The 23,622-nt window shown below is 41.6% G+C and overlaps 1 protein-coding gene across 2 annotated transcripts in view; it reads right to left on the reverse strand.

The window, feature by feature from the left end:
- Nucleotides 1-23,622, reverse strand: part of EPHA4 (EPH receptor A4) — a 178,646-nt gene that overhangs the window by 34,752 nt on the left and 120,272 nt on the right. For both annotated transcript variants that reach the window (XM_048504923.1, XM_048504924.1), the window contains 3 exons: nt 14,880-15,004; nt 13,133-13,292; nt 11,540-11,651 (listed from right to left, as the gene is read on the reverse strand). In XM_048504923.1, the coding sequence (XP_048360880.1) occupies nt 11,540-11,651; nt 13,133-13,292; nt 14,880-15,004 (397 nt within the window). The remainder of the gene's footprint in view (nt 1-11,539; nt 11,652-13,132; nt 13,293-14,879; nt 15,005-23,622) is intronic.

The following is a 23,622-nucleotide window of genomic DNA, read 5'->3' on the forward strand; positions in this document are numbered from 1 at the left end:
TGGTCAGGCAGGGAAATTCTCAAAGCACAATTAGCAATTATAATTCAGTTTCCCCAAATGGAAATGGTGTCTTCTCCCAGCTCCACCGTGGGAACCCATGGATTTTCCTATTAATGTCGATATCAGGACTTTTCTGGACTTCACAAGAACAACTGTAGATTGTTGGCTCCACTGTATAAATTTGCCAACAAAATAAAATAATGCCCCCACCATGATATATGATTTGTAATAACCCCCTGCTTAAAAATTATTGAAGCAATTGCAATTATGTCTGTGTGACCTGAATCTCTTCTAAAGAAGTGAAAGGACAATACTTTGAGCATAGCACTCGGTATCCAACCATCCACAGTCTCTGCGGAATGGGACTTCCCTTCTCTCCTTTTCCTCCTGAAATTTTGTTTCTGGGGTCAATAGATTCCCAGGAACAAAAGACAGTACAAAGCAAGGGTCTTTAGGAGAAGGGGTAAATCTGTGGAGATTGCTTTCCCATCTTCCAAAGACTTTAGTGCCATTAAGCCTTAAAGAATGTGTAGATGGATAAACGGCAACACGTCTGAAAAATCAAAACAATATTTGTTCCAACCTGTCTAAAAGCATCAGGACTTAAACTGTGTCATTGGTCTCAGACATATCAGCCCTGTTCATTGCAATCACCATGTGTACTTCATACCAGACTTAATTCATGATTCCATATCAACAAATAAATGGAGAGTCTAATTATTTCATGAACACCTAAGAGGGTCTGTACTGAGGACAGAAATCCTGGGACAAATGTTTAGGAAATATTTAGGCCTGAGGTCATAGTCTACAAGCTACACGTTTTTGTTGACTTTAACAGAATTGTCACAAGGCAAAGGGTTTTTCTGTTGCAACTGACTTGAATACACATACACATAGAATTTCACATCCAACTTCTTTGGCTAACTACAATATATAGGACAAAAAAGGGGGGGGGAACCCAGATGTGCTTTTACAAAAGTAACTTTTAAATATCCTTCTTTCCTTGTTTTAACACAAAAGCATTATGGGGAAAAAAGCTCCCCAAAGTTCTGAAGAAGGAAGTAGCAAAAAGCATCCACAATGAATACTTTCCAGCCCCCTAATTACACCTATTTAGCTTCTAATAAAGGCATCGAAACCTACTATTGCTTGCTGTATTACCTCTGTCACCTGTTGAGTTTTTGCTTAGGGAGGGAAACTGCTGGGGGCCTACTGCCTTGAAAAAGATCTCTCCCCCACCCCGTTCCACACCCCCTTTACTCATTATATAGTCACTAGGGCATGGGAAGGACTCCAGAGGCTTGAGGAATGCCGGACACAAACTGACATTCACAGATAGCTCACCTAAATGACAGAAAGAAACCTTTGTCACAGTGTTCAATTCTGTAATTATAGGGATTTGGATGACAGTGAATAAATGGGAGGCGGGATTCAGGCAAGAAACACAGAAGCGTTGAGGAACTGCAGGGGTCAGGGATGAAGACAAGTCTACAGGTGGGACTTTGAGATAAAGAAGAAGTGGGGTTTAAATCTGACAGGCGTGCTCCGCAAATGGCAACAGGAGAGCCAAGGGGTATTAGCAGGTATTGTACTAAAACAGCAGGATCCTCACATGCTTCTGTCCTAGCCAAGCTGTGGAAGCTGGCACCTTTTGCATTCACATTTAAAGAGTGGGGAAACAAAGACTCAGAGACAGAACTGACTTCAGTGTGGTCACAAAAATGTGACCAATGCAGTGTGCTAAAACACAACTGTGGGACCATCAGTGGAACTCTAATAACTTAATTAAAAGTATTATGACTTAACATTTTGATTTCACTGATCTGTGATAATTAAAATGCCCTTTAGTTAAATATCATCCAATTAGATACAAAAACAACCCCCCCACACAATTCATTTTCCTTTTTAAAAATGCTCTGAAGCATTGTTCTGGCATGAACTTTGTTTAAAAGTTATTTTTGAATCATTTTACTTTGTGGAAAGAGGAGCAGACATCAGATCTTCTAAAGAAGTAATTAGATAACTGAGAATAAGGTGGGTGGCAGTCTTCCTCCAGAAGACAGCAAACTTATCTCTGACATTATTTTTTTGTGTACAAAAATGCCACTTCAAACAGCTATGCTTGAAGGAAGGTGATCAGAGACAGTTGAAACTATCTACCCTCTGCTGATTTAAATAATTTAATAGGAGTTTCACTAACATTTCAGTACATTGTGATAATCTGCTGACTCAGATGGCTGGTTCACATTTGCCACTGCCCAGAGTTTGAGATCCTTAGTGGCATAAAGGAAACACCACTTGAGTCACAACAACTCCAGTCACACTGAGGTACCCATTTGTGAGAGCCATGGAGATTTGTATGTGTACAGAATATTACCTTGCAACTACTCTGGGTGTGTGTGCATGTGTGTTTGTGTGTGTGTGTGTGTGGGAGGGGGGTTCCTGCTTTTTCACCAGGAGGAATAGGGGGTGGGAATGGGGTTGGAATGCATAAAATGGGGAAATCAGATTAGGGGCTCCAACAGAAGGAGATCCAAACCAAGAAAGATCCAAACCAGAATTCCCACATACAGGAGCCAGTTCTGTCAGACACATGAAGCATTTACATTTGAGTTGTAACAAGTATGAGCAAGATAAGAATTTAAAAAATATATTAGAGAGGTGAAAGATATTGTCAGTTACAAAAGTACTGGTCACATGGGGGGGTTGGTTGGTTGGTTAATTGACTATGACAACCTCTTTTTATTTATTTATTTATTTATTTATTTATTAATTAATTAATTAATTAATTATTGTATTTATAAACCGCCCTCCCCCGAGGGGCTCAGGGCGGTGAACAAACAATAAATAGAGCACAGTAAAATCCACAGTATCAAATATAAATAAACATTAAATAATGGCTCTATATTGTTAAAACCAACCCCATTAAAATTAAATTTTTCCCTCCCAGTGGTGATCCACTTATAAACCGTCTCTATTTTGACTGGGAGAAGATTCATGTAGACAGCATACCATGTGTTGATTCTGCGGCCCATGAGAATCAGGATGGATGTGTACATTATTAAGCAGCTAATTGAGCATTTTTAAAATGTTTCACAGATACATCATCACCTGAATGTTCATGATGTTTCAATGAACTATCAATTCGGGTTTTTAAAAAAATCATAGATTAAACAAAAGAATCATTTATTACAGCACAGTCAACATTTGAAACCCACACTTGTATAGAGAAAATCTGCATATGTAATATGAATGCAAACTGCTCATAACATCTGTGACGTCTCCAATATAGGATTTGGTTGCCCCTTGGAGGGACTCACTTTGATTGTCTTTCTTAATGGTGCTGCTGGACACATTTTTAAATACCGTATATACTCACATATAAGTTGAATTTTTCAGCACATTTTTTGTACTGAAAAAGCCCCCCTCGACTTATACGCGAGTGAGGTGTATTTTAAAAAATATTTTAGGGTTTTTACTTTGTCGGCCACTAGGGGGCGCAGGTTTTAGGCTAGTGGGACCAACATTTCACGGTATCATCAGGTGACACTCCTGATGATACCAGCCAAGTTTGGTGAAGTTTGGTTCAGGGGGTCCAAAGCTATGGACCCCCAAAGGGGGTGTCCCCATCCCCCATTGTTTCCAATGGGAGCTAATAGTAGATGGGGCTACATTTTGAGGATCCATAACTTTGGAGCCCTTGAACCAAACTTCACTAAACCTGGGTGGTATCATCAGGATAATCTCTTGCTGATACCAGCCAGGTTTGGTGATGTTTGGTTCAGGGGATCCAAAGTTATGGTTCCCCAAAGTGGGTGCTCTCATCCCCCATTGTTTCCAATGGAAGCTAATAGTAGATGGGGCTAACCTTTTGAGGGTCCATAACTTTGGACCCCCTGAACCAAACTTCACCAAGCCTGGGTGGTATCATCAGGAGGGTCTCTTAAAGATACTCTGAAATGTTGGTACTGCTAACATAAACATTCCTCCCCTGACAGGCACCCTCGAATTTTCCCCAGATTCTCCCTTTAAATCACCCCTCCCTTCTGAGTGGATTTAAAGGGAGAATCAGGGCTTACAGAGCTAGTTTACTGTTTTTCTTTGAAATAAATATGCAAAAACATTTAACTTGCTGATGCCTCAATTAATGTAATTTTATTGGTATCTATTTTTATTTTTGAAATTTACCAGTAGCTGCTGCATTTCCCACCCTCGACTTATACGTGCGTCAATAAGTTTTCCCAGTTTTTTGTGGTAAAATTAGGTGCCTTGACTTATATGCGGGTCGACTTATACACAAGTATATATGGTAGACAAAAACCCACAGAATTCATAGAACTTTTAGAATGAGGCATCTGGAGGTTAATGTTTCATATGATTCACTAGAAGTTCCCAACTTTTCCCCTTCTGATGCTTTGTGAAACATCCTTGAACCCTCTGCAACTTGTTTTCTTTTATGTCATTTCCACTAGTGGTTGCACCAAGAATCCTTTCTTACTAGTATGAACTTCCTTGTTATCTATTTTTGTCCAGTTTGAACCCTTTATAGGTAGAGAGAACTAAGAAGACAGCTTGAGGCAGAAGAAGTGCTGGTGGGATACACATCAGCTCTGACAAGACTGTCAGCTACCTGGCTCCCAGCAGCCTTTCCTTTGACAGTTTTATGGGCGATACTAAGGAGAATCAATAGGAGGGCAAGGGGTTGACATTTCATTTTCTAAAAAGTGATCCATTGAGGACCAATCACCAGGCTGTGTTTATCAGCCCTGGAAAGTGGCATTTTTGGAAAAAAAATGTACGGAATAATCTCAGAGCGACTCGACAGGCACAATTCTCCAAGGTGGCAACTCGTAATTAGAAATCCAATGCATCCTACTATCAATCCTGCCTTAAATAATAAAGCGATCAATAAAAGCAGAAGGGAATTTAAGTCATCAGGCTCGGCGATGCTATTTTCTGTTGCAATGGCTTTTAATAAACCTCTCTCTCTGCATTACATTTTCATATGTTCTTTTCCTCTTGTCAGCATGGAGGCTGGTGAACCAGCTGAACACCCACAGAAATCCATTACCGTGAATGACTACCTATCAGATATTATAACCACATGGATTTAACTGCTCTTAAAAAAAATGAGAAAGCAATTTGAAGTAAGAGAGTAAATGGGGAGGAATGCGGCTCTTGTCATAGAACAGAGTCTCTGCTGAATCAGACCAGGAGTCAATGGAGTTTTCAATAGGGGTCAGCCGGAAAGCCCCTAAGCAGGACATGAAGCTATCCATCATGGTGTGTGCCCTTAGAATTAACGGTCAGTTATGCTGTTTCTGAATGTGAAAAGTTCATTTTGATATCATGTTTAATGCCTAATACTCAGTGAGGTATTATAAGACAGATTAATGCTTTAGGTTTTGAGGTGGGAATGTGTAATAAAAGTGGTTAGCGTATCACACTAGAATGTGGGAGACCCAGATCTGAATCCCAGTCTGCCATGGAAGCTTATTGGGTAACCTTAAGCCAGTCAATATTGCTAAGTGTAAACTATCTCAAAGGGTTGTTGTTGTAAGGACAAAATAAAGGTGGAGAGTACAATGGCATAAGATGCTTTGGGACCTGTCAAGAAATGCAAACTCATTTGGTTTTAAAGAGTTTCCTCACTTAGCAGAAGACAAGCAGGAGGAGGAAAGTCAAGTACTTCCAAGCATTGTGCATCCTGTCAATGGTTCTGAAAAATATCCAATCATCAAAGCTTTGTAACTGTAAATGGCCCTGCTGGTTGGAGAAAATGAAATGGCCAGCCTATACTATACCTTGCATGGAATCTGACACCTAGAAGATGACAGAAACTTGGAAGGTAGGAGACCAGATACAATATTCCTAGCAGCTCCAGAAAAAAATAGCTTCAACAATTCTGATAACAGAGGGGTGGGCATAGAGAAAATATAAATTCCTTAGCACAGAAACAGAAGGGACATTTTGGCTGATTTTATCTGAAGGAAAAAGCTCTGACATCTGAACTCCTTTTTGAAGGCTACCATTGCCAGTTGGAGCACACAAAGGGCTGGCTGACACAACAAATAATTCAAAGTAATGGGAAGCTTTTAGTTTGCTATAACTTAGATCAGGGGTCCCCAATCTTTTTAAACAGGGGGCCAGTTCACGCATGGCCAGAGCCCAGCCGGGGGCCGGACCAAGTGCCACCCGTGGGGGGACGCCATCCATCCGCCCTCGACCCGCCCCTGGCCGAGCCGCACACCCCCGCGGTCCCCTTCCAATCCGGCCCTGAAGTTCACTCTCTCCTCAAGATTGGTACGGGTCCCTCCGCCGCTTTGAATGAGCAGCGAGTCGCCGCCGCTGAGGCTGTTTGTAAACTCAGTCGGGTTAAGCTCCAGGCTGCCTGGAGTTTATATTCGGACTCTCAGGTTTACAAACAGCCTGGCGCTGCTGTTGCTCATTCCAAGCGGCCGTCGAGGGGACCATACCACGCGCAAGGGGAGGAGGAGAAAGGCAGCTCTGCCGCCTTTCTCTCTCCCCCCTTGCTGCATTGGTACGGTCCCCTCCGGCCGCTTGGAATGAGCAGCGAGTCGCCCACGCTTAATGCTGTTTGTAAACCTGGGGAAAAGGAGATAGAGAAGGGGGAGATCCGCTTCTGCCCAACGGGCCGGATAAATGTCTTCCAGGGGCCTGATTTGGCCCCCGGGCCGTAGTTTGGGGACCCCTGACTTAGATGAAAGGGCCTGTCTTAGCATAAGATCAGCTAGGGCATGTATACAGTTGAAAAACAGAGAATTGGGTGTTGGAACTGTTTCTTCATGTTTCTTGCTCAATCTGTGTAAAGTATACATATGGACTTTTTTCTCTCAATAAATTCTTCATTACATGAAATACTGCCTGTTATTATCTGTACCACACAGACCTGAACCACTTGAGCAATCTGTTCAAAATGGGTGCTGGGAAATATGGTTGGTTACCAGATTGCTAATTCCATAAAAGTGCAATCAGCTGCCAGGTAGCTGGATATGGAGGCACTAGGTGGATCCTTTAATTGGCAACATGGAAAGAAAACTGGGACTGTTTCCGCACAACCAGCTGAGCAGGTGTGCATCAGCATAGTTTATGCCAATGCACGCCCTGGAACTGTTTGCACGGATAATAAAAGGAAACACTTCTTCACGCAACGTGTGATTGGTGTTTGGAATATGCTGCCACAGGAGGTGGTGATGGCCACTAACCTGGATAGCTTTAAAAGGGGCTTTGACAGATTTATGGAGGAGAAGTCGATTTATGGCTACCAATCCTGATCCTCCTTGATCTGAGATTACAAATGCCTCAACAGACCAGGTGATCGGGAGCAACAGCCGCAGAAGGCCATTGCGTTCACATCCTACATGTGAGCTCCCCAAGGCACCTGGTGGGCCACTGCGAGTAGCAGAGAGCTGGACTAGATGGACTTTGGTCTGATCCAGCTGGTTTGTTCTTATGTTCTTATGTTCTTATAGTCCCGCTGAGTGTGCAGCTGATGGTGCAGCTTTTGCACAGCAAGGTAATGGCCGGTGGCAGCGACCCTGAAACAACGATGCCTGATGTTCCACCTTCAAGCAACTGCATCCGTGCAGGGCCGGAGCAAGGGGGAACTGTGCCCAGGGTATGCGTGTACCCTGAGCCCCCCCACGCCCCTGCACCAGCATGCGCCTGGTGTGTCGCACTCCCCCGACCCCTTGGCGCTACGCCACTGCATCAATGTGTGCCAAAGATAGACCGTTAGCGGCAGTGGTGGTTGAGGTCCACTGGTGGTGTGAGGGCCAGTGATCCTGCAATGGAAGAACTGAGGACTGCCGAGCCAGCTGGAGAAATATTCAGGTGGAAAGCAGGGATCTGTTTCTGTGAGCTTCTGTCCTCTGCCTTTCCCTATTAGTTCATGCTCAGTTAGTTTGTCTTAATCAAGGGGATAGAGTTAGCTAAGAGTAGTTAAACAGACGTGGGTTTTCCCTTGGTTAATGTATATTGTTCAGAATTAGTGGTGAAATTGTATATTGTAGGTTGACAGTTAGTGTTAGTACTAGATTCAGATTTTGTATTAGGATTAGCTTGGTAAGGGTGAGAGGGTGGGTTAGTGTTAAAGACTAGGCTGGGTTATTGAATTAATGTGTGAAGAAGGCCAAGATAATGAGTTTGTGAACAATATTTTTTTTCCATTTCAGCCCATGAGTGGAATTTTGTATATTTCTCACTGGGCATCAGTGACACAAGGCTTGTATTTTGATTTGTTTTGAAATGGCAATCCAACTGCGGAACAGAAACTCATAAATTTGTTCACTTGGCATTAGGTGAGAAGTGCTTTGAATAATAAAAACAACTTGAAGAGAAGAGGCTCTATTACACGTCCTTTCTAAAAACTTGAGAAATAGTTTCAAAAAGCACACAAAAAAGTATGAATTCTACCAGTTTTTAAAACACAGCTGAATAAAATTTAATAAAATTTAATTGATTCTGACTGGTGAGGGAAGGTTGGAGAAACAACAAAAACCTAAATCTAGGTAGTTGTATTTTTATAACAGATCTATTTAATGACATAATGTAATCCATCTACAGTTAAACAATAAGGGTCTAGTGCCCAACTCCACGTTCCCAGTATCCCAATCTCTTTGCACTTATTGGCCACAAAAATGAAAGGAGTCAGCTGGATTTCTTCTGGTCACTGGGTAGAACACAGCCAAACTGTGCTCTCCATTTCTAGTATACGGATGAAAACTTAGGGAACAACTATGGCCGTTTCTGCATCGTATATGGAAGCGCCGGTCGGCGCTACGACGCCAACCTCGACGACGCTTGGGACCGCCTCACGATCGACGTTCTGGAAACAGCCGGGCAGCCGGGCGCTGCGGAGCGCCGGGCGTCCGCCGGAGTTCGCCTGATAGCCTCCGGCGCTGGCCACCAAGCGTTTGCTGGGACACGCCCCTGGCTCCTGTGCTCTGCTTCAGCAGCGCAGGGTGGCGTGTCCCCAGGCCTCAGCGATAGCCGGAGGCCCGGGACAAGGTAAGTGCTGGGTGGGGAGGCCGCTGGCCGCTTTCGCCGCTCACCAGCAGCGGCTTCAAGGCTGCATTTCTCAAAAAAGAGTGCTTCCAAGCTTGGGAAAACGCCAGCTCCGCGACGGGCGGCGCAAGGGCGGCGCGGCTGCGATGCAGCTGCGCCCCCTGTGCGAATGGCGGCCTGGAGACAGCGTTTTTACCCTCTCCAGGCCGCCATTCATTGCCCGTGCGGAAACGGCCTATGTGTCATATGTAGTTCTATCTTTTTATAAAATTTATTTGTTTGTTACAAAATGTAGCTGTTGGGTTTTCATTTAAAGGAGAAATTAGGTGTGAGGGCGAGGGTTCTTTAAAACACATCCCCCACCCCATGCTCCCCAGTTAAAAACCTATGCCATCTATCCTCAGCCCCTTAGGCTTTTTTGGAACTTGTCCTCCACCTGTGCCTGGAAGAGTTATGGAGGGGGTGGGTATGTTTTAGGTATGTTTTTGTTTTAGGTATGTTTTTGTTTTAGGTATGCTTTTAGGAATTTCTATCTGTATATGAAGCTGTTTTTATTGCAATGTGGGAAGCATTTTTAGATTGTTGCAACCCACCTTGGAATGAGTTTAAAGAGTGGGATAGAAATCAACTAACTGACTAACTAAATACTAAAGCTATTCTTAGCCTGGGGTGTTTTTCCAGGGGAAGGGGCATCAAGAGAGCTTGAGGGTGTGATTGTTGATGGGCAAATTACAGAGAAATAATAATAATGATAACAATACCAAAACAATAAAAAACACTTCCATAGCGATCCTTTATACCCTTTGAAGTGCACTGAAGTCAATGCATTTACAAGGTTGTAATTCTGTTTGGGATTAACGGTTCGTACATACCTTATTTCCATTTTGAAAAACTGAAGGGTAAAAATTCAGGAAAAGGTCAGGGATATCTTGGTTTGCAGGCCTTCACAAAACTTTCTCTTGTGGCTACAACCAGAAGTACAGGGACTATTGCCTAGAGCTCCAGAGGGCAAGTGGCACCAGGTTCAGCCCTGTGGTACATTGGCTTGCCTGTGGCCTGCTGTCAGTTCAGGGTATACATGCCTGGGTCAGCTAATTGGCCAGCAGATTGGTATGTACTCAGGTTGTTGGTCAGGGTATGCCTGCCTGAGCTAAAGCTCTGGACGTACCCTGCTGAGGCTGGTTCAGAGCTCACCCAACTCACATCCAGGGTCCTGGCTGGTGACAGTTGGTGGATGGCCTGAGGCTAGCCAGGGTCTGCTAGCTGGCGGGTGGTTCAGGGCAAGCCCAAGTCAGTTAGTGGAACAATGTATCACCTGGACTGGCTGGTCTATGGAGACAAAAGTCCTTGTGCAATCCTTATAGAGGTATAATTCTGTCTGGGTAGAAGCTGTGAGGAAATGGCTGTTTTCCAACAGGCAGAATTGCCAACAGGCCTGGAGAAAAATGCCTTGTCCCTTGAGGAATAAGGTGTGGAAAAAGGCAGGTACAGCTTTTTATGGCACAGAGGCAAATAACATTTTCTGATAAATAACATGACATTAAAGGGACAGGCTGTTTGTTTGCTCCAGGCAATTAGCAGGTTGACCAATAGGCCAACCAAATGGTTGTTTAATTGGGAAGCACCACTCTGTTCACTTTTGATGTGTTTCTTGGTTTACAAAAGGCAGAGGATCAATTTAACCATCCTCTCCAAATTCTTCCTCCTCCACCCGCACCCCACCCCCACCCCGCAGAAGGGCTTGGTTTTTCAAATATTGTGTTGTTGGTTGTCTCTGGGATTTAAAAAGACATTTTATTTCTCTCTTCTTTTCTCCCCACGACCCATGTGATCTTTTCTTGACTTTGAACTGTTTTTGCTCTACCCTTCAAAGCCTTTGAGGATAGGAATAAACATTGGTAGGGCAAATCATTTTTTGTATTTACACATAAGAAGGCCAACAGTTGTTTTCTTGTGTTGGAGAGGCACATGATGGCAAGGTTTAACCTGTCTGCTGTGTCACTGCATACAAAACTATGTCATTCTTTTTGTGTTCCTCACAAGAGGCAACCACCCAATGGAAAAACAATCAAAAAATCAAGAAGGGATCTTTTCTCCAAGCAGGAATTCACAAACAGATGATCACTTCATTTATTTCTCCCCCCCCCCCCCCCCCAACATGGCACTTCTAGTTGAGAATTTGTGAGCTTGGAGTGATGCATTCATTATACCCTACACCAAATTACAATTTCTTCAGATCTCATGTTGTTGGCTGGCATCTTAAAGCCTCCTACCTCCACCCCCTTACCAGAATTCAGTTTTGCATATGAAGGCCCGATAGCTGTAGATCAACTACCATTACATTATATGCTGCTGGGGTACTGATGTTGAGGAGATCAAAGCAACACAGGCAGGGGCTTGTGATGCAAATGCAGTGTTTATGATGCTAATCAAAGAATTCAGCTTTGTTTGGGGAAGACAAAAAAGCTTCCTCATAAAAGAGAGATGGGAAAGAGGGGGCTTAAATTCTTACCTCCTGCTGATGACAAAGGCGGCAACGAGAATGACCACAAGGACAACACTGCCAGCCACAGAGACCAGAAGGACGGTGGGGTTAGTACCTTCACCAATGATGGGAGACGGAACTAGAAACAGAGAAGGTTAGCATTCTGTGGTTATCCTACAGTCGAAAACAACACAGGATCACAATGGGCCAAAGCTCCTTTGGCATTTGAAGTGCAGAGGCAGTTTGCAGTGCTATTCAAAGCCCTTCTCGGGCTTTTCATTAGGTATTCATTTGACATATTTTATAAAGGAAGGCCTTAATTAGTTAAAGCCATTATGCTCAATAATGGTTTGGGGGAAATTCTCTGAGAGTAGATTCCCCTCCTTCTCCCCTTCGCATCTACTACAAGAGTATAATGGCTGATTTAGTGCCCACTGAACTGCTTCCCTTTTTATTTGATTTAAAATGGAACAGATGCTCATTCCTTTACTACGAGCAACTAGGTGACTCAAGCAGACAAGATGTTTTTAGCTGTCTGCAGTAGGGGAGTGCACTTCACATTTTCACGTGCCTTGCCTGAGGGATGTTAACACTGAAAGAGCCAACCTGAACTGATTAAAATGGCACTGTGCAGTGGGGATTAAATAGAAAGGCATGGCTATATCATTTTCCTTCCCTTCCCTCAAGATTCAGTCATGTTTTCTTTAATATTTATCCAGCATGCGTAACACATGCAGAAATACATGCTATTATAATATTATTATTATATACCGCCTTTAACCAAGAGAAAAAGTGGGATATAAATGTTTTAATAGATAGACCAACAAAGCACTTATTTTGTATTCTGGAGGGGAGGCTGACTGGCATCTGGTTCCTACTAGCTGTTGCACAACCCTGAGTGTATTAGGGTCATCACCCCAAGGAAACTCTGTGGGACTTTCTCTTTGCTTTATCCAGGGACCTGTATGCTGTAAGTAAGGCCCCTTCCACACACGCAAAATAATGTGTTTTCAAACCACTTTCACAACTGTTTGCAAGTGGATTTTGCTATTCCGCAAAGCTTCAAAGAGAACTGAAAGCAGTTTGAAAGTGCAATATTCTGCATGTGCGGAATGAGCCTAACTGTTACTGTAATTAAAGACATATCAAACCATCTGCCTATCCTCAGATGCTTCGTGTGAGGAAGGGAAAAATTCCATTGTAACCAACTTGGCTTTTTCAAATGGCAGCTAAGTCCATGACAAGGTTCCAACTATGCAACAGCAAGAACCAAAACAGTTTAATCAATCAGACTGCAAACTCAGTTCCAGCCAGAGACAAACTGAGGGTCTTTGTTGACGTCTTGTTGTTATATTAGCTGTTAAACAGGGAAACTCACATTCAGCTCTGCTCTTAGCACACAGCTGACTAATTAAGAAGTAGGACTGGAAGAATGGTAAGGGAACTGGACTGGCTAATGCAGCTCTGTTTGACCACAGCCATCAGATCAAAGGAATAAATTTCAAATGGAAAACAAATTCATTTATAATCAATTAAATTAAATGCGGTGTTCCTGAGGTGATGAGGAAAGAAAGTGGTTATGGGGGAACCCCTAGCGTTATACCATTATCACACTATTACCTGTGTTGGTTGTGAACTCAAATGGCCCACTGAAGTCTCCATATCCAGCTGCTGTCCTTGCTCTGACATGGAAGACATAGGAAGTCAAAGGGTTCAAGCCTTTGATATCAGTGTTTCTGGCTGCCGTTTTCACAATGCGATAGCTACGCTCATTCTGATCCTAACAAAAGAGAAACAATAAACATGCCTCTTATTGTTCTGAAAATTCTGGTCCTTTGCCCATCACTAAATCTACACCAGTGTGATGTAGTGGTTAAGAGTGGGTGGACTCTGATTTGGAGAACCAGGTTTGATTCTCCACTCCTCCACATGAATGGTGGGCTCTTATTTGGTGAACCAGGTTTGTTTCCCCACTCCCAAATTCCTGCTGGGATAGTCACAGTTCTTTGGAACTCCCTCAGCCACACCTGCCTCACAAGGTGTCTGTTGTGGGGAGAGAAAGGAAAAGGAGTTTGTAAGTTGCCTTGAATCTCCTTACAGGAGCAAAAGGCATAGGTGTAGCTGCCATTTTGCCTTGGGCATCATCCCCCCCGCCCCATGCCACTGGTGAAAGGTGGGGTATAAATCCAAACACTTCTTCTATTATGATATTACTAATAGAAATAGAATTTTCAAAGGATCTCTGAAGACTTTTTTATTGTTATCTTCAGTGACTAAGTTCAGTGGACTTTTATATTTTAACATCCATTTTTTTTCCCTGGGAAGCCACTAAAGGTGTAAGTTATATCTCCAGGTAGTGGTGACTGCTTAAAAATAATAATGCATGAGTGGAGTTCTTCAGAAAAATATTTTGAGACTGCATTCATAATTCTGCTGATGAAAAAACAGCTCTTTATGTGTTGTCCCTATATCTTTTTTTCCTGTTGCAGTTGAGAACTATAACTTAAAAAACCCCATAAGTTATGCAAGCTCAAAAAAAGAAAAAAGAAGCCCTCCTCTTAAAATTGTATTCTACTGTCTTTTAAGAAAATCTCTCTCTCTCTCTCCAGATAGATAGATAGATAGATGGATAGATACACACACACATACAAGGGGGGGGGGGAGGAGGAAGAGGTGGAGAATAATCCTGTTCCACTAACAGCCTGTTTCTGGTCTAGCTTTAACAGGGAAGTAAATAAAGTGATAAATTTTAGGCGGGGGGCAGAGGAGGGGAAGAGTGTGAAAGAGGGGGAAAGAGAAATAAAAAAAAGTAATTGTTCATTTTGCAGAAAACCTTGAGAGGAAATAGCTCTTCAGTAGTCCTGAACTGGAGGAGGGACAAATTATTTGTAGAAATGATGTCTCTCGACAACTTTGAGGAGATGAAAAATGTAATTTTCTTTTCCCTTATTTTCCATTAAAATCTATCAAAACCCAACTATCATTCTGGGCAAAGCTATCAGCGCACAGGGAGCTCATTATTATTACTGTGTTATGTACTTCATTACTACACTTCTGTCTCTGTTGTAAGGCTAATGTTGCACTACCTCTCTGGTCTATTGATTCTCATTATAAATTGCCCCACTGGAATTAGATGGTTCCCAGAGAGAGGAAGAAGGGAAAAAATGCCACCACTGCTAGACAGCAGGAACAAGGTGCGGCGTGCTATTAACTGCAGCTGCATGAATCCGTCAAACTGGAAATGATTATAAAGGCAAGCGCACTTGGCTCTGACAATGGGTGCTGACGTGAATGATAACGGTAAATCTATTTGGCCCTAGTATTGAACAGAGTTGGGGAAATGACAGTGGTTCAGGTTGAAAAATACCTTTTCATAATATTTTACTTCATACTCCAAGATGACTCCATTGGGCCTGTCAGGTTCCAGCCAGGCCAGTGCCACACTGTGCCTTGTTATTTCTTTTGCTTGGATCAAAGCAATCTGAGATGGAGCTGGCAAGAAAAAAAGAATGAAAATGTTGTACAAAGGCTCTCAAAATACCAGACACTGCTAAACTATTTGCCTCTTACACAAATGCAACCTAAGATGTTTTGGAATAATTAAGTCATTCAACACAAGCCCAACTTTAGGCACTTTGATACCACACACACGTTTTCATGTAAGTCAGTCCTTGACTGTGAAAAGACACGATAATTATTGACTTAACTTAAGTGTGGTGAATCCTATCATCCACTCCATTTAGCAAAGCGTGAAGGCCTTCCTACAACTTAAGTGACTTTTCCGTTGAATCTACTCCAGTATAACAAGTAGCATTTCCTAGTCCACTTCTGAAATAAAATGCTACCAAATATAAACAAAAGTATCAAATTACATGTTGTAATTGTCAAATTACACTGATTTGTTCACTACAACCTTTGAATCTAACAAATCTTGCCTTCCTATTGCCACCACAATGATTCAGTAGATTCATACCTTCAGCATTCAGCCCCCTCATGAGTTCCTTTAAGCTGTTTTGGCAAGAGACAATAAGGAAATGTTCTCAGATGACAGCACTACTACACATTTAGTCATCAAGTTTCTTTGTTAGTTTATCCCACAGTGAGGGCTGGGAAAACATCTTTGGCTACAAGGAAGGATTAAGCATCCATGATTGGTGGTGGAATAGAATCCAGAAATGGGGTGGGGTACACGTTACATCTCTTTGACTTCCACACCAATCCTCAACTGACCACCAGTCTTTTCCACAGCCTTCCATACATTCTGAATGCAACAAGGCTTGCAGGAACCAAGTTCAGCAAGCAAGACTCATTCAACAGATGCAATTGTAAGTCGTAGCATATGATCACAAAACCCAGTTTGTTGCTCAAAATGGGACAAATATGACATCATCACTAATGTCCCTGAAAAACCTCTATAGAGTATGGTAGCATCTCTGGTCCTATCTTTCTGCCTGTTTTCATGTAAGTCAGTCCTTGACTGTGAAAGGGCACAATAATTATTGACTTAACTTAAGTGTGGTGAATCCTATCATCCACTCCATTTAGCAAAGCGTGAAGCCTTCCTACAACTTAAGTGGCTTTTCTGTCGAATCGTATAACAAGTAGCATTTCCTAGAATCTACTCCAGTACAACAAGTAGCATTTCCTAGTCCACTCCTGAAATAAAATGTTACCAAATATAAACAAAAGTATCAAATGTCCCTCCATACTGAAAGTGGCACTACACAATGGTGATTACTTAAACAATGATGTGAATTGTAGAGACCCAGTGATGTGAATTGTACAGAACAGATCCAGTTAAGGAAGAAGAGCAGAAAGCTCTATCTGCCAAGGTCAGTAGTGGGAGATCCAAATACAAATTAGGTGTTTGGAACACAACCAACATTTTAAAGAACTTGACTGGAATACGACACTTTGCCAGTTTTGCTGAAAAATCAGAACAACACAATATGTCTCTGGATGATTCAACTAATATTGTAATATGGATTAAAAGCTACACTCCTTTAGATTTACATTTTAAGTGCAACATGGGAAGTTAAGATAAAGCAAACAATTGGATAAATGAGAGAAGTCTCAATAGATGTCACTGATTGTTTCCTGAAGAGTCTTCAATGGTGCTTGAACTTCAGATATTTAACAGGCCAAAGGACAATGCCTTCTCCCTTTGACTATGACAGTAACAGATGCATAGTCCTGCCAGAGAAATGGGCTTACTGAAGATTTATGATCCATGATACCCACTCCTTGTTGTTCTGCTGCTGTGTGGTCACGTCTCTAGCCAACTGTTATCAAATCCTGCCACAACTGACAAACACCAATATAAATGAAAAAAGGGTGGGGGGTCCTCTGGGGCTGAAAAAGGATCATTCAGAAAATGTTTAATCTTATCTGAAAAAGCTGTTCTGTAGGGGCAGAGATTAGACAGCTTCCTCAAGTGAATATATTTGTTTCTTTGTCCCTTAAACCCTAGAAATATGCAGGGTTTTTTTAAAGGGGGGGGGGGGAGAAAACAGTAACTGCAGAGTAAGATCTGTTTCATGATCTATTAAGGCCATTCAAGTGAAATTATAATGTGAACGAACATCCCACACTGAGAGACAGAAATCTGTAATCTCATCTGAAAAATATAACTATTATTTTGCATTTGAATAATTTGTCACAAGGCCAGCATTTTAAAAAACCAAATAAACAAAAAGAAAAAGAACATTAGCTATGAAGGCATCAAAACCAGTTGACCATATCAGACAGATCTGATGGAAGGAGTCTTAGCAGCAGGCACCTCACATGTAGTCACAAAAGAAATTCTCTGGACTGAATTGTGCCTGTCAGGAAGACTGTTTCTTGATCTATCGCTTGACAGTTTGGCATCTCTGTTAGAAATTACTCTAGAGCTTTCCTTCCTCCACCAGCACATCTGCCCATCTGTCTGTCCCTCACCCTGTGTCTCATGTGCATGAAAATATATTGAATGACAGAAAGTATTATATCAATGGAGCATCTATTCAAATACTTTCCATCTAGTCTTGGTATAATGTGTTACTCAAAATAGTGGGAGTTTGTCCCTTTTAGAGTGGGGGAATTAGAGCAGACTCTTGGCTCAGCAAAAGGTTGGGCAAGCTTGGGATCTTTGTGGCCTAAGTATATCAAAATCAGCTTTTGGGGGGGGGTGGAATCCACAGGAGAACAAAACAACATTTAACAAATTTATTTAGGGATTATAGGGGTATACAAGAACAAAATAGTCAAAGTAGCAGAACACACCCACACCCTAGGATATAAGCAGTGTTGAGGGGATAGATTGGGAAGGTTGGGAATAGTGGAGGAATTGGGGGGATTCTTACTGTACCAGACCCTGAAGTGGCTTTGGGTCTGTAAAACCTCCACTGGGCTCCAAGGAAGCAGGGTAGAAAGCAGGCGGCCCACAGAGGCAACTGAACCATTTGCTAGTTCAGAAGTCCTGGGAACTGGCTGCTGGGAGACAGGGCTTCTTATAGGGAAAAGGGGATCCTCAGGGTCAAGCAAAGTGACTTTTAATCTCCCAGAGCAAAGGGGAATCCTGCCCTTCCGTGGAAAGATGAGAGACAAAAATTAGCCTTAATAGTCTGAATGCTTAACCTGGTGGGCTAAGCTGGGAGTTCCTGGAGGTGGTCAGAGTGCTGAGTCAATCATAACTATAAAGCAATGGCAGTGTAAATAAAGTGGTCATAAGAGAGAGATTAGTCAAAGGAAGAAGTTTTTTTGGTTAATACAATATTCACAAGAACACCTGGAGCAAATGAATTAACAAGTTCTTTTCAGGGTAGATAGTCTAGGTCTGGAGATGGGCATGTTCTCCAGGGCAGGGGTACTGTGTTCTCTTAATTCCTTCAGGAAGGGTGTGGGACAGGTATTTTGCAAGGCAGATATGGGTGAGGGCAACTCCAGACCTTGTGGGTAGACTAACTGCATCCTTGTGGGTAGACTAACCAATGCAGAGAATTTTGACAAAGCACTGCTAGGCACCCCAAGGGTTGGCAGGATGGGTAGAGACACTGCTGTCTTAAAAACAGGGTTCCCTTAACCCACCATGGGCTGGGCTGGTAACAATGCAACTGTCCTGCTTAGATAACCCATTTAAGTCCTTGAACATGAGGGGAGGATTTCTTCAAGGAGAGATTAGTTTTGCATTCATTTGCTTATCTGACAAAAATAAGGATAAATCACCACCCCTGAACACAGCAAAAACAGATTGGTAACAGCAAAACCAAAAAACCACGTTGCTTACTTAATCAGTGCCTTCTGGAGGCAAGCTGTGTAATTTTGTCACAGGGATACTGTGAGCAGTTCAGATCTCAGCCATCTCTGAGAGAAAATACATTATGGGTTTTCGATTACCTCTCCTTCCTTTGTCCAGTGATATGCATCTGAAGCAAATGATAGTCTCCACTATACAAAAATGCTGAAGAAATCTACTGAAACATATGGACATAGTTCTTTTCAACTTTAGAATACATATCTAAATCTCAAAAGCTTGCAAATCTTACTAGCAAAATGTAGTCCAATGAAAATTACAAAATTACACTGTACTGACTGCCGCCCCCCCCCCCCCCCCATGAATGTCAGCATTTTGGAAACAATAACTAGGCAATGCCAAAGATTGAGACAGTTCATGCATGTAATGTCAGGCCAACTGAAATTCTATAGACAGAACTGGTGATTATTCTATCACTGGAAATTTGCACTTCAAAAATCTTGTTTTTATCTTTAGCACGTTGTGATATAATAATATGAATCAAGAATTTTTCCTGCTTTTGGATGTAAAAATTAGTTAATGGGTCAGACAGAAATTTTAGAGCTGAAGTACATTGTTATTCAATGTAAGGTATTGTGTGGCAGCTCATGGGGGAACTTGACATGAACACACAAGCTGTAGTTTTGCATCATTGAGGTAACTGTTAATGGAATGCAAAAAAATAATTTTTACCCATCAACAATCGCTACAAGTATGGAACTACCATGAGGAGGAAGGGCAGAAGACAAAAGTAGCCACCATAAGATTGACACCCTGGTGCATTTCACCATAAATTAAATTGATTTATGGAGACAACGAAGCCTGCCTTGCCCCTCATCAAATTAGCTTGGAAGGTGTACTCTACCTATTCATATCTAAGAGCTACGTAAGAACACAGGAAAGAATTACAATACATTCTATGCTGAAAAAGAAAATCAGTATGTATACTTATTCCCCATGATTGCTGGCTCAACAAGGTAGGCAAACAAATCATCAGATTAGGATTTGACCTACCAGTCTAGTGCATTTTCAACTCATCCCTTCTCCAAGGGACGTTGCAACACTGGCTCTCATTCTTGACAGATACTTCTTCAGTTTTCTCCTTAAAAGCTTTTATGAGGGAAAAAAACTTCTCTCTACAACTTCAGTCACTGATGAGATGTTTGTATGTTTAGAAAGTTCACTTAACATTTTGGCTAAATCTGTTTCCTTTGTAACTTAAACCTGCTAATTCTTGTGTTATTCTCAAAGAATACTAATACCAAACAATACTGTATTGACCTAAATCAGGCTACTAAATGCTAGACAGACCCCAGATGGGAATTAGGTCCTCAGCTGTGGGATAATCAATAAAGCACACTTACAACACAGGTCACATTTTTAAGAATTGTTCCAGCCTGATCTTAAAGATTCAACAAGCCATTGGAAAAGAGGATATGATGTCTTAAGTAGGTACGACATAAAATGTTAAGGGTTTTATAAGGAAACATGTATGTGGGAATAAGCAAGCTTGGATGTAATCTAAAATTTTCTGGAGACAGGATCTAGAGGAACAAAACATGAAATTGTAAAAAGCCTCACTTTTTCCCTTCAGTATTTTAAATGTGAGAACAGTTCTTAAAGATGAACAGACTTGCAATTATTCAAACTTCATAGAATGTAGTGTTGCCAATCCTAGTTGCCCTGTGCCACTCTGAGAAAAATTTAAAAAGCAGTGGCAGCTGCATTGCTCTGTGACGTCTGAGGAAAACACAGCAATTACATTGGTAGCTCTAGGAATCTCTGGAACTCTATGGTTTAACATAGAACTTTCAGCAATTCCTAGAACTACTATATGCCAGTTCCAAATTTCCCCTGGAAGAGAGACAGCAATTCAGACAACATCACACCTCCATGCCCCTGCCTCTGATGTTTTCTAATAAAATGCTTCCCTCAACATTATCAGGCGTTTCTTCATATAACATTATGATGCACAAAACAGCTGAGGAAGACAAGAAGATATGGTATAATCTATAATAGAGTTTCTAAGGCCCCTTCTACACAGGTAGAATAATGTACTTCCAATCCACTTTCACAATTGTTTGCAAGTGGATTTTGCTATTCTGCACAGCTTCAAAGTGCATTGAAAGTGGACTGAAAGTGCATTATTCTGCATGTGCGGAAGGGGTCTAAGAGATGTTATTTGCTACTTTCTAAAAAGAGATGTGGTCTCTTTCACAAGTGGAGAATGTGGCACTTGTGAATACAGCATTCATAACCAGCACTGCTTTAGGTAATGGAGGTTAACATGATAAACTACCATCCCTCACTTTTTCACAAAGCACCCTTCAATGAAAACAAGATGCTTATGAAGAATCTAAAATTTTCCATTCTATGTACCTGCCACTTCGTACACAGATAAGAATTCCATGCATTGTGTATTCCACACTTTTTGGTGAATTCAGTGTATTTGATGTGAAATAGAGGTTGTCATCCTTGACAAAATAGCCAAGGATGTTTAACTTTCATCTGGCCCAAGCTCAACATTTTTCCTCCTACTGATGTGAATGGAGCAATTTTCTTTTATCTACTTCCTCAATATCCTACTATTTAACACCCACTAGTAGTTTTATTACTGCAGTTCTTTGCTTTGTGGCTTAAAGACAAAGAGTTGAAGAGTAGATACATTACAAAACTTTGTCCAAGTAACATAAAACAGTTTCTTCCAGCCCACCAATACTGAATTCTAACAGCTCATGGAAGAATTCAGGCAGATGTATTTCCTTACTGGTTAAAATTAGCAGCAGAGAAAAACATAAAAATGATTCAGAAATGGTATGTGGGCAACCAAAAGTAAATACAGCCTCCTGTGATAATGAGCTCCTTGAGTATTTGGTTGTGTAAAATACAGTAACCAAAGTTTTCAGCAATGTTGTTAATAGGATAGCATTTATTCATGAAGCCTTTGACAATACAGGATAGCATTTATTCATGAACCTTCATTCCCATAAATGTTTATATTCAGATGGATCACCCTTAGAGCTATACAGAAGTTTTGTGAGCTTTGACTGTTGTCAAAACCATGATTATTCAATGAACATCCAAGTAAAGTGCATGAAAACCTCTACCTCCAGCTGCATTTTTTTGTCAAGTCACATCTGAAGTATGGCATAGGGATACGCCATAAGGGTTTAGAAGTTGTTTGCCATAGCCTGGTATGCCTTGGAGGCCTCCCATCCAAATATTAGCCAAAGTGAGGGTTGAGGGTGTGTGAACTGCCCAAGCTTAAATGGCATGAATGAGATCCCCTAATCGGACACCTTAACCACTACACCAGTGGTTCTCAACCTGGGGGCCGGGACCCCTTTGGGGGTCGAACGACCCTTTCACAGGGGTCACCTAAGACTCTCTGCATCAGTGTTCTCCATCTGTAAAATGGATAAATGTTAGGGTTGGGGGTCACCACAACATGATGAACTGTATTAGGAAGGTTGAGAACCACTGAACTACACCAAGCTGGCTCTCATTCTCAGTTTAAAGGGAGCATATAAAGCATAGGCTCAAGAGACAATGCCTATAGCTGAGTTGTTGTCAAACAAGTTCAGGGATTACTTTCATCTTGTCTCTGACCTGTGCCTTGTGAGCTAGGTCAGATTTTCTTGATAAATTAAAAATCAATCCTTGGAGGCTTTGTACAACTTTGTCTGGGTTGTTTAGTTTCCAGAACCTAGATGAAAAAATAGATAACATTTTGAAGAGAATACCAAAGCTCACCACAACTAGAGGTACACATAGCAGTACATAATTGTCCTAATCCCATATGCTGAAGGAGATTCCTATGTGAATATCTGTACTGAATGCATTTTTAAAATTTGCATCCTCACTCAAAACGTCTAGTGGATTCACACAACTAGTTGCATGCAAGAGCTAGATAATAGCATATATATCAGATTTCAACCTAATTACTTAAGATTTTAATGCTGTTTCATCCCTCAGTAGAACTGAGCCACACTTACTGGTTCTTATTGATAGCATGAAAACATTGTCAAGGATCTAAATTAAATGCTTGAAAGCACTAACAATATTACTGTGATTAAGAACTTTACCTTATGACAGAGACGCTAAAAGCCTACTTCATTATTCATTAGTTTAAAGAATACTGAAGTCCTAAACAAGGATAAATAATCCTTTCTGGGACAGGAGAGAAAAATGAGATAACATTATCAGACTAGGAAGGTACTGAAAGACTCCAGCACACATACCGTGTTTCCCCGAATATAAGACAGTGTCTTATATTAATTTTTGCTCCCAAAGATGCGCTATGTCTTATTTTCAGGGGATGTCTTATATTTCTGTATTCTGTTTGTCAGGCATGCTTCCAAACAAAAACTTTGCTACGTCTTACTTTTGGGGGATGCCTTATATTTCGCACTTCAACAAAACCTCTACTACATCTTATTTTCCGGGCATGTCTTATATCCAGGGAAACAGGGTAGGAGGAGGAGGAGAGAAACAGACAGGCAGGCAGACTATGGGTAAACTTTAAACTTGAAATTCAACCTTGTGCAAACCCATTAAAAAGCAAAATAGCTGCTGAATCAGGAAAAGATAGATCAAATTTTCATTCACACTGGAAGGTCACAGGATATCCTTGGGCCAATCATACCCACTTTCAGTCTGATTTATACCTAAAGACTATTATAAGAATAAAATGGAAGAGAGAAGAAACATCTATGTCAGTGGTACCAACACCACTATGGACAGCCATATTCATAATAAGTGTCAACGAAGACAACCATATTTACTTTTACCCCTGGCATGAGGCCTGCACCTCAAGGAAATTTGCAGCTTATCCATTCCT

The sequence above is a fragment of the Sphaerodactylus townsendi genome, linkage group LG08 (assembly GCF_021028975.2).
Source record: "Sphaerodactylus townsendi isolate TG3544 linkage group LG08, MPM_Stown_v2.3, whole genome shotgun sequence".
In the NCBI taxonomy this organism is placed as follows: Eukaryota; Metazoa; Chordata; class Lepidosauria; order Squamata; family Sphaerodactylidae; genus Sphaerodactylus; species Sphaerodactylus townsendi.